The sequence below is a fragment of the Thunnus maccoyii genome, chromosome 12 (genome assembly GCF_910596095.1).
Source record: "Thunnus maccoyii chromosome 12, fThuMac1.1, whole genome shotgun sequence".
Lineage (NCBI taxonomy): Eukaryota > Metazoa > Chordata > Actinopteri > Scombriformes > Scombridae > Thunnus > Thunnus maccoyii.
In genome coordinates, this window is record NC_056544.1 from 14,874,186 (window position 1) to 14,885,683 (window position 11,498).

The 11,498-nt window shown below is 37.6% G+C and overlaps 1 protein-coding gene across 5 annotated transcripts; it reads right to left on the reverse strand.

Moving 5' to 3' along the window:
* Positions 1–1,198: 1,198 nt before the first annotated feature.
* Positions 1,199–9,288, reverse strand: kif2c (kinesin family member 2C). 5 transcript variants are annotated; one of them, XM_042427726.1, is made up of 23 exons: positions 9,220–9,288; positions 8,948–9,028; positions 8,757–8,851; positions 8,460–8,561; positions 7,314–7,362; positions 7,183–7,227; positions 6,156–6,293; positions 5,879–5,998; positions 5,345–5,442; positions 5,135–5,230; positions 4,980–5,034; positions 4,676–4,838; positions 4,280–4,370; positions 4,137–4,200; positions 3,766–3,857; positions 3,513–3,655; positions 2,965–3,169; positions 2,618–2,728; positions 2,262–2,329; positions 2,063–2,141; positions 1,894–1,974; positions 1,701–1,794; positions 1,199–1,376 (listed from the first exon to the last, which is right to left on the reverse strand). In XM_042427726.1, the coding sequence occupies exons 2-23, from the start codon at positions 9,006–9,008 to the stop codon at positions 1,315–1,317; spliced, it is 2,112 nt and encodes a 703-aa protein (XP_042283660.1). In that variant the 5' UTR covers positions 9,009–9,028; positions 9,220–9,288; the 3' UTR covers positions 1,199–1,314. The 5 variants fall into 5 exon arrangements, with proteins under 5 accessions (XP_042283660.1, XP_042283663.1, XP_042283662.1 ...); XM_042427729.1 differs by having other exon boundaries at positions 7,192–7,227; positions 9,220–9,287; XM_042427728.1 differs by lacking the exon at positions 9,220–9,288 and adding an exon at positions 9,161–9,179.
* Positions 9,289–11,498: the final 2,210 nt, after the last annotated feature.

Here is an 11,498-nt window from a genome sequence, read left to right on the forward strand (position 1 = left end):
TTAAGTTTATTTTATTCATGAAACAAAAAATCCTTAAAGCTAATCAGAAATTTTAACATATATTGTGTATATATTGTACTATTTTTTTCATTCTTTATTTTTATTGATGTAGTGATTATGTTTTTTAAAAAAGGTTTGATATGACACATTGAAATGTAGAACTTTTTTGGGTCAAAATGTTAATAGTCTGATGTGATGATGTGGTGGTAATAACTTTATCACATTTTCTTGGTCTGGTTTATTTCATATGTGGTCTTGTGTTTATCATTCTGTTAAATAAAGAGTAAAAAAAAAAAAGATTGTGATAATGCATTGAATGTCAGTGTCATTGGCATTAATTGGCATCCCTGAATCAAACTTATTGCTTGACATGTGCATCTTATCATCATAGAGCTTAGTTTAGCATAAAGTTATTTCTTCTCAAATAAACTAATTTACACCCACAAACTAATATTGAATGTTCAAGTAGTAAAAAAAAAAAAATACTAGTAACTGAAAACATTTTATCTTGAAAAACTTAACAGAAAAGTGAGCATAATAGTATTTTCATGTGTACTATTTTCAAACCCTCGACCTTATGAATTATAACAAAGAATTCAACATTTTCCTCAATATTAAGGCTCACTTCCACTGCATATATCCCATTCTGTGCCAACTGTATTCTCCAGTCAATTTAAAAGTGAGATTATAACCTTCTCATGTTCTTAACTTCACTGAATTATGTTTGGCTTATTTTTCCACCTATGCTGACTAACTGAATAGTTAGTTGAAAGCTTTGTCTCCCACCTGTGCATGCAGGAGATGAATTTGCCTTTTCTGTTGTGACATAGGTGGAAATCCATAAACTGCAAACTCATTTTTAATATAGCAGCATTTTTTTACAAGAATTATCTGTTCTCATAACCAATTTTACTTTTAATTTATGACTGTCCATATACTCAGACCCAATAATGTTCAATTAGAGTCACTGATAGGAGCCATGTGTTTTAAGGATAGTAATACATTATTTGACAATTATTTATAAGAATTTCTGCAGCCACTTCCACAATTGTGTCAAACACAGGGATAAATTCAAATAATTCAGTGGAATCAATCATAGTAAGATTTTATGAAAACATCCACAGCAAACAGAAAAGTGTTGCATCCAACAATATACGCCAAAAGTGGCATCTCTTAAAGACTTAACATTTTTATTGAGTTAGTGTTTTAATTCATTTTATTTAACACAACGTATTGTAATACACAATAAGATCAAAAGAACTGCCTCAAAACAAAGTTTTCAATAAACAAACTGTTCGTCTGGGTGGGTTTGTCTCAGTGGTTCAGCCTCGCCATTCTCTCCTGATCCACAGCAGACTGCAAAGCCAGGACTGTGTCTGTTGAGGACAGATAAGAAAGCGCATTTATCCACACAGATTTTGGTCCTAGGCATTACATATAAGATTAGACTAAGCTATGTCATTTAACTGCCACCCGATACTACATAAAGCTTCCAACTAGTCAAATAACAAGGTGATCAGTTGTAGTCATATTTATGTTAAAGTTTCAGTTTCTCCTCCTTCTGCTGTCTGCCTTAATGCTGTAGTCTCAGTGAGAATAATCAACCAAAATCAAGCTGTGTTTTGTACAAATCTACACTGGCACAGTGCTAAAACAAAAGCAGAGATGGAGATAGGTCTGGCTATGAAACTAGTACGAACCCAATAACTTCCGGGAATGATCCACCAGGTCCGGGAGTCCTGCCTCGATGTTGTACGAGGTTTGCTCCATTGCCTTGACAAGCTCATTTGCCCTCTGAGAGACAAAAGTGATAGAGTGTGAAGACTGAAAAAGCTGTTTTTATTTAAATGAATGAGTATGCTGAAAAGAAGAACAGAATTAAGAAAATCATACCTGAAGCTCCGTGTAAACCTTCTCCTCCAGCTCTGCCACCTGGGATATGGCATCATACACGCTGGTATCCACAACAGACTCCTACAAAACACAAGAGCAAATTATAAACAATATAAAATCATAAGCATTAACGATTTTGGACTTGTAGACTGAAGTTGTGCAAGCTGACCTCCTCTGAAGATGTATCTACAGGCTCTTGTGACTTGGCTACTCCACCGGATTTGGAATTGCCATTCAATTCCTTCACTCTGCCAAAGACGGGAAAAGATTAAGTTTCCTTCCTAGACATATTAGTTTTATAATAATAAAAGCTGAATATTGCATTTCCATCACTATCAAGAGTTAAATATAATAAGCAAAACATTTACCTGTCAGCATAACGTAGTGTGTTCATTGTATATTCACATGAAGCCATGCTTGGAGACACCATTGCAATCTGTTGAACCGAGAGAGGGGGAGGAATGTAAAGGTATGTACATTCTGCACTTCTACACACATACATACATTCAGTTACCAGTTTATTAGGCATACCCAACTTAGATCAGTCACATACACTATATGATTTGATCAACCACTTGGACATTTTCAGATATTGATACTACAATCACACACCATAGTTATGCTTGTTTAGTGTGCAGCTTTATTATCCACTTTTGGGTAATAAGGGTCATAAGATAGTGTTTCTCCAAAGTGAAACTAAGCTAACATCGATGTCCATACATACCATGCAGGTCTTGGATTTCTCTCCAATGAAGGAATCTCTGAGGACCTTGGTCAGAGTGCTCATCCTGAAGGGGATGTAATCGCTGTTCTTTCCCAGTGAACGAATACACTCCTGGGGGACACAAGAGTGAACACAAGGGTGTGTTAGGTGTAATGTTGTGATTATCATCTTGTCAGGTGCTATGTATGCATATATAATATTTGGATTCAGTTCTGAGAATGCCAGTAGAATTCAGCTTTTGGTGTGTTTCATTGTACTTTACTTAATGGTATCAATTTGAGAGGACCAGACTCCCCTCTTCTAACTTAACCCAGTGTGTGCATGCCTACACATCAGCCATAGTCTACCTTTAAAGCCAGAAGGCTTTGGTTTATCTCGGCAGTTTCAACCAAAGTGCTGCGGTCATTGCTTTTGACGTCTGTGCCACGCTCATTGCCAGCCAAATCGACCAGTGAAAATTTGCCGTGCAGTGTGCTGTTGCGTCTTAGGACAATCTGGAGGATGGCATGAGAGCGGGATGAGTTGGCATTGGCTGAGGTCTGGCCTGATGTTCTGGAGAGACAGTAAGGAAAAAAGGAAAGGGAAGGCAGCCATGTTAATGTTACGTTTCATGAGCTGAAGAAAAAAAAGACAGACCAAAAAACCCAAAACAGACTGTCCCCTAAATATTTTATGTGTTTATTAAATGTTTTTTTGAACCCGATGATGCATTTGAAATACTAATGTGTTTTAGGATTCTTGGTTTAAGCTACTATGTCACAGTAACTGATGAAATTAAACATACATATTTAGTGCTTCTTCAGTCAACATTTTGTATAGTGAGAGTAACGTAGGTCTAAAGTACAGATGTATGTACCATGACATTTCAACATACACCCTCTTGACAGATAAGTACCTGCATGCACTGCCCATCTGTATCATCTTTATGACATCCTCTGCTTTGGACACATAGACCTCCTCCAGGCCTACCACGTGAACCTGCTGTCGGTCGTCCTCCAGAACACGTAGCTTGGCCTTCTTGTTCAGCAGGTCATACACCTAAATGAACAAGTACATTTCATTTGAGGGGTAACTTAGAATTAGCTGACTGATTTTCTGTCAAATATTTTCAATTGTTTCTGTGAGGTGAGAGAAGAGAACATTCTTACTTTGCCATTGTAAATCTCAAAGAAGCTGACGAAGGCAGAAAGATCCAGGCTAGCATATCTTCTGTGATTGATATTGGCGAAAACATCCTGGGCTAAAAGGGACAAAGTGAAGTAATTATACAAAGTGAAGTTCTGATGCAAGTTTACTTAATCCTGGATGTTTATGTAGTCTGGTGAATAACAATGTGGAGATTAACAGGAAATCCTATCCAGAGTGAGTGGGAACAAATACAAATAATGTGGATAGAGCAAGTTTGAAAACTGCTTTTGATTTATTCCTGTTTGATAAACAAAATGAGGAAAAACCAGGATAAACTATTTCCTCATTCTTAAAGTGCATAGAGAGCCACTGGAGATGGTTTGGGTCCTACCTGCCAAAGCGTAGATTCCTTTTGCGCTGTTCTGCTGCTTCCCTGTGAAATCACCTCCCATAGTCTAGGTAGAAAAAGTGTCACAGAATGAAAAAAACAAACAAAAGACAACTCAACACAACAGAGCAAGGAGAGTCACTTACATGAGTCTTCCCGCTTCCTGTCTGGCCGTAGGCAAAACATGTTGCCATGCTGCCTTCAAAAATGGACTGTACCAAAGGTTTAGCGGTGAACCTGAGGACAATAATAGCATGTATGAAAAATATACCAGGTGTATTCTACTGCTGACCAACATTTCATACACATTACTGAACAGATACTACTGTATAGAACAATGCTATTAACACTTTCCTATATACCAAATTATTTACAGCTTGTGGGAGATGAGAAACAAAAGTCTGGACTGATGGCAATGCGACAGCCTTTAAAACCACATCCTCAAAGAGGAAATTCTCAGAAAACTGATAAGTGAATCCCTGTAAACACTCAATGAAAACCAGCATGTTGTTGCTTAATAAAAGAGCAAATGGGGTCATTACTTGTAGACCAAGTCGTTGGTGGCTGTCTCATCAAAGGAGTAGTCAAACTGGAAGATTTGGTTGTCCAAGTACTTTGTGAGGTCCACTTTTTGTTTTGGCTCATGGACCAGCAGAGCACCTTTCCCTGGTACGGAGACCACATCTATCTCCTTCTTAGTACTCTCTAGAATAAACAAGGACGCAAAATTCTGTATGAGGCTTTAAAAGTTTTTACTACTATTTTTGGGCAAGAGTGCACCCTCAATTACGCTTTTCTTTTCAAATAATAATACATGCAGGATCTTAAACCTCATTGTCAACTTACCTTGCTTGTTAAGGGGTCGTTTGCGAACACACACACAAATCCTCTGAGATTCAATCTGTAAAAACACAAGATATAAGAAAAAAAGTATATAAGTACTATAAATTGCATGCTAACATATCGCTTCATACATGGCAGATGGTTAAGGCTAAACTTACCATGTCAGTAGTTGATAAAGGGGTTATTTCCAAGGTCTCTCTGAACTCTTGGATCATATCATAGAACTTCTGGTTTGGTCGTGAAGGTTCTCCATACTAAAAGGAAGGAAATGTAAATAAAATAAAAGAACAAACTTCTCTTATGTCTTAAAGTTCCAACCAAGTCACTATTGAAAAACAGAAATAGAAGAATGAGTAAAAATATCACACCTTTCCCCTCTTGGTCTGCATGTCGGGGGGTTTAATAACACAAGACAGCCTTTTGTTGCCTTTATTGAACTCCTGGGGAGCCACAGATTTTCTTCTACCTGAAGTGCATAGAGATGATGTACATGTTTCAGTATTTACTATTTTTTAAGCAGATCAAAACAGAACATTAGTACATGTAGGCCTATATCGGATATGCAGAGTACATTGTTATTAAATGAAGTTAACACCTTCCAACCTCATATTACGCACCACCTGTTCTTATTTCTAACAGAATATGGAGTTCGTAAGATCAATGTGTGAATAGATCTACAGTGAAAGAAAGCCAATCATTTGTAGCAGAGAATTAAAGTATTTTATGGACAATTTTATGATTTTATAAGCATTTTTGACAGGAGAGAGATGACAGGAAATGAGAAAGAGAAGGTGGATGACATGCAATATAGGTCCCTGGTCAGAATCTAACCAAGGATAGTGCAGTTTATGGTCACGATACTATGTATTAGGGTACATGCCAGTATAAGATCCATTGCTTACCTTTAACAGCAGGCGGAGGGATTCTTTCAGGTTCATCATTTTCCTTTATGGCCTCACGGGCAAAAGGCAGCGTCATTGCCGGTTTGGCCTCATTCTTTCTACGCTGCTGATTAGGAATCGCTAGATAAGGCAGGAGAATGCACTTGAGTTTATGAAGACACAGAGCAGCAATACCCAAATGTTTTATAAAATAAATGTGGCTTGTTTTCTCCTTTTTGTAAATGTACTACTTTGTGAAAAGATTTTTCAATGATCCTTTCAGAAGATCACTACCAACCAGAGTTTGTGAGAACTGATGAAGGGGGGAGATCAGGGTGGATTGTCTCTGGACTTGTCTCAGAAGTCAGAACTGGTGCTGGAACAGGGGCGGGAGCCTGGAACATACATGTCTGCCTGGCCTGAGAGCGAGTGGCGGCTGAAAGTAAGACAAATCCAAGTCAGTTAGTGTCTGAATTTAAATATTGTTAAAAAGGTATACTTTGCAGGATTTTCCTAAAAAACAATGTATGGACTCATACAAAAGTAATCCCTCTCAATCATCACTTATGACCCACTAGAAGTGTGTGGCGGTGTATTCATCTGCAGAGACACTGACCTCTGCCTGTATTTACTTATTTTGCTTTGGGCAGTGGGTGTGTAGCCCCCAGCCAATTACAGCGCACAGGGTGTGAGGTTGAGACTATTAGCATAGCGACCAGGTTACAATTGCGGTCTCCGTCTCTCTCCTCTGCTCTGCGTCTCTGTGTCATGAATGTATAAAGAGCTGCAGGTCTATGTGACTGAGGGCGGCGCTGAGCTGAACACACATAGAGCAGAGATGCTACAGCAGACAGGATGAAGTTCTGCATTCACACAAAAATGGCAGAACTGATTAACACAAGTACAGAAAAATCAAAACTAAAGTGGAGCAGAAATTAAAAGATGACGCCTTCTAATTCAATCAAAACATTTCTGGCTAACAGTGGTATTAAAATTCAGTCACTTCAGAAAAATAAAAAAGGAGTGCGTCATATGATGAAAATCAGAAACGGGTAAGCAGCAGTGACAATACTGACCTCTTTCCTCATTGCCCAGTGTATAATTTCATTTCCACACCATAATTCACAAATCACAATTAATGGTCAAAAATATATATTGCTGCATGCCAGAAGTTATTGATTTGCAACCCAGCACCAGTAAAGCAGAAGATCTATAATCAGTGATGAGCTCTCTCTTCCAGGAAGGTGGGTTTTTTGCAGCAACACCCTAATCCCAGTAAGAAATGAGTGATTAGAGAATCATTTGCTTTAGAGAGAGGAACATGCCTTGCCGACCTGACTCTTCAGCCTTGGTGACTGCTGGAGCAGAGGCTTTTGGAAGGAAACAAGCTGTTAAAAACACAACCTACAGAACACAGCAATCTAAAACTAATAAACAGTACAATTCATTTACATACAGGTGGGTGGTGCAGGAATCCTGGATGAGCGCAGACGACTCCCATACTTCTATGGAAGAGAGAAACAAAAAAAGAAGTAGAAGTTGGTCAGTGTTGCCCAGATTTTAGCTCATTCATGAAGAAGCCAGGTCTGGCTGTGTGCAACAGATGTTATCACAGCCTTATTATTATTTTATCCAGGTCTAGCGTTAAATCCAACAGAACCCAAAAGATGAGTAACGATGCATTTAGAGCTGCAACTAACGATTATTTTCATTTTTCGATTAATCTGTCAATTATTTTCTCAAAGTCGTTTGGTCTATAAATGTCAGAAAATAGTGAAAAATATCAGTCATGGTTTCCAAAAGCCCATGGTGAAACGTGACCTTGTGAGGCAGCTGGATTTCCGGGATCACGACATCATAAGATCACATGAGAATCCATCTTGTCAGGCCTCAAGTTGTGCACTTGTGTCCGAACCACTGGTGGTTCAGACCAATCAGTGTCATGAATTCAGCTGCCTCACAAGGTAAGATGGTGACAGACATGATTCATCCAATCACCTGCCAAGAATTTTTTGAAAGTGCCCGCCCTTTTCCAAACAGTTCCCTAGGACGACTTCTCAGATGGTTCTGTGTAACAAACTATCTGGTGTGTCAGTTTTGGTGCAACCTAAAATGTCTTGTTTTGTTCCAACCAACAGTCCAAAGCTCAAAGATATTCAGTTTACCATCACAGAAGACTAAAGAAACCAGAAAAAAAAAACACACACACTTAAGAAGCTAGAAAGTCAAAAGGCAAAAGTCCAGAATTTTAGGGTTTTTTTTCTTAAAAATTGACTCAAAATGATTACTAAAATAGTTGGCGATTCATTTTTTGTCAATCAACTAAACGTTGCAGCTCTAGTTGCACCTGTCAACTTTATTCCACCCACGGTATACTGAAATCACAGGAAAACAATATGAACATTTCTTTAATCCTAGTTTATTAGGAAAATAAGCCAATTTAATGCCATAGTAGATACAAAACAAGGAAGGATAGGATATTTGATTATTGGTGGTAAAAATTTAGAATGTGTTCAAATCCTTAAAAATATGATTCAACCTGTTGACACTGCAAGAAAGACACTCCTCACCCTTGTAACGTGGAAATGTAGGTAACAGTTACCTTCTCTGGAGCAGGAGTAGGTTGTTCAGCAGCTTTGTTTGTGACAGCGTTTATGTGGTCCAAAAGCTCTGGATTGAGTGAACATAACTCGCTCACTTCAACCTATAACACAAAAAACACCAAGCTAAGAGGAGAAATGCAGTAACAGATTTGGGAACGACTATGTCAAACTTGCTCAAAAAACATTACGTATACGTTACATTTCAAAATGCTTTTATGGTTGAGGTTTAAGAGATGCCTTGTTCATATTAAAACTAATGTTACAAAAGTATTTTCTGTCTTTATGGAGTTACTGACCTCTTTCCCTCGGCAGATGTTCCTCTCATGCCACTCTACCATCACCGTGGACTTGACGGTATCGACAGATTTCACCGTTGCCAGATGAACTCGGCCTGGTTTACATAAACAAACAGACAATCACATTTTGATAACGACGTAGCGTTAAATTTGCAGCTAATACTCAGCATAGAAAACAACCATCAGCTCACCATCACTGCGGCTGATCTGTACAGAGAGTCCAACTAGAAGTCTGGACAGGCTGCTTTCCATTTTAGCTCCCTCTTGCTGCTCTGTAACGGAAAAAAGTTAATTTTCAGGTTATCGTTAACGAGCTAACACGCACTCTAGCTATTGAGTTGTCGCCGCTCTAACAGTTACTCGATAAATTAACGTTTATAAGACTGAACCGTCATTGCACTTTCCTTTTTTTACTTGTTTATCTAGCTTTACTCTGACAACCGATAAAATCAAACTTGCCTACCCAATTCAACGCAAACACCGCCCAAGATTCAAATTGTAATTTCCGGGTGTTTAAGAATCTGATTGGTCGTGTCTTCTTCTATGGCTGTTTTTAGGTAACATTCAATGTGCCGTCATACCGCCACCGAGTGGATCATTTTAGGAATGACCTCTGTAACGACAATGCAAACTAAGCAGCTAGTCTCTACAAGGTCATATGGAGTAGTCTTCCTGTAACATTCAAATACATTGTATGAGCTATTTATTAGTTTGTTTTGTTTGGTTGTTGTTTTATTAATAATAATTAGGATCAGAATCATCTTAATTGGCCAAGTATGTTTACGCATACAGTGAATTTGACTCAGGTTTGGAGGCTTTCATTACAACATTACAACCTTCAGAAGTATGCACAAGCAATGACTATATACAGGTGAAACCATTTCTGTGAACTGTAAACAGGATACGAATAATGCAAAGAAGTGAAGAATGCAAGGTATGCTATAATAAATATTAAATGGTAAAAAAGACACGTTACTTTATATACATATAGTAAGTGATTATATAGAGCATATAAAGCCTGTTCAAATATACAGTAGTCAGTGAAATGTATTGCCCCTTTGTATTTTAAACTAAATAAATATATAGAACTTGTAGATACAGTGGGTATTATAGTGACTATACAATACTAATAATTAGTCTTGTTTGATTATTCTAGATGTTTGCTTTATTTAGATCCTATTTCTTTTCTTTTGCTAGTTATTTGTTTAGTTTAATTATTTGCTTGTTTAACATATTTCATTCTAGATAACTAGTGTTTTGTTTTTATTTTGTTTTGTGAATTTGGTAACACCATGGGCACGTGAGGTTATATAGGTAGCTAGGCAGGTATAGGACCAGCATGCACCTGGGTGGGCCTATGGGTTTTTTTTGTTTTCTTTTTTTTTTTTTTTTTTTTACTAGAGCAAGAGAGGCAGCAGGAACCGTGACTTCTTTGTTCTTTTGTTTGGTTATTTACTTTTGAGAATAAACCATAGGAAACACAAAACTTTGCAGGGATAATGGACTTTTGCCTGCGTACACCACATGCCCATGGTGCGTCAGTGACCTTTTGATTCTAAGTTTGATTTAAATTTGATTTTGATTTTTGACAAATGGCCACTACATTCTTCTTACAACTAATGCCTGACCATCTAAGACATACTCTAGTTTCCCAAGTAACACTATTACCTAATTTGACAGTTCTAAAAATACAGGATTAACAGTGGCATGAAGGGCAAACATAAGGTGTTTCCATGTAAATTTAAATCTGTTTTGTGGAAAATAATTTTTAAAAAAAAAGTTACTGAAATGACCCTATTTTAAACTGTAATCTTTATGAAACACTCACAGGAGGTTAGTTTTCAAATCAAGTGCAAACTGCACATACATTGTATTCAACTGGAAAACATATGGTAAAAACAGTAAAAACACAAAAGAGGACAATTTGTTTCATAACAGACATTTTCCCAGCACGTTTACTTATGTAATGACACTTTTCATGACAGCGTTGGCACCAAACTCCTCCCCTTCCCTTCAGTAAAACAACATGCCTGAGGTGTGGATGTTCACACTATGTAGTACGCTGAGCAACTGCTGCAATTTTAGCCAGCAAGAGGATGTGTCTGATGCTATTTCTTTACTGTTTATCTAAAGCTTCAGGTAATTACTCATGCCTGGTTTAATGGTGACTGTCTTCCTTTTCCCATTCTCAACAACTGACTGACAGCAATTCAGATGGGAGATTTGTTGTGTTATTGGTGCTGTTATTGTCTTAGTAGAATTCTTCCTTAGTTACAAATTAGTCCAAATATTTGATTTAGTCCAACAGGAAGCAGCAGCAGTCTACAAGAGTTTAGAGTGAAAAAGTGACAAGATAAGTGGTGTGTTTTTAGTCATAATGAGAGGGACCAGTTTCCTGAAACACTGTCAAATCAAATATCTATAGTCTTCAGTCAAGTGACAAGGAAGCACATGCTTGGTATGTAGCAAAAATAATTCAGATTCTTCATAACACTTAACACAAAAGAATTTCAAGAATCCTTGCTGACTAGGACTAATAGGTTGGATAATATTACAATACCATTAGATGATAGAAATTTGTCAGCTTTGTATCAAGGTACAGTATCATTCCTTTCTTCAAATATCTCTGGTTATATTAGGTCATTGTGGGCAATGTTGCAAATCAGTGAGCGGGACTCCTTTATGGCAATATTACATTCACAGGACTGTTTCATCAATGTAATGACGTACCTTGATTTTGCA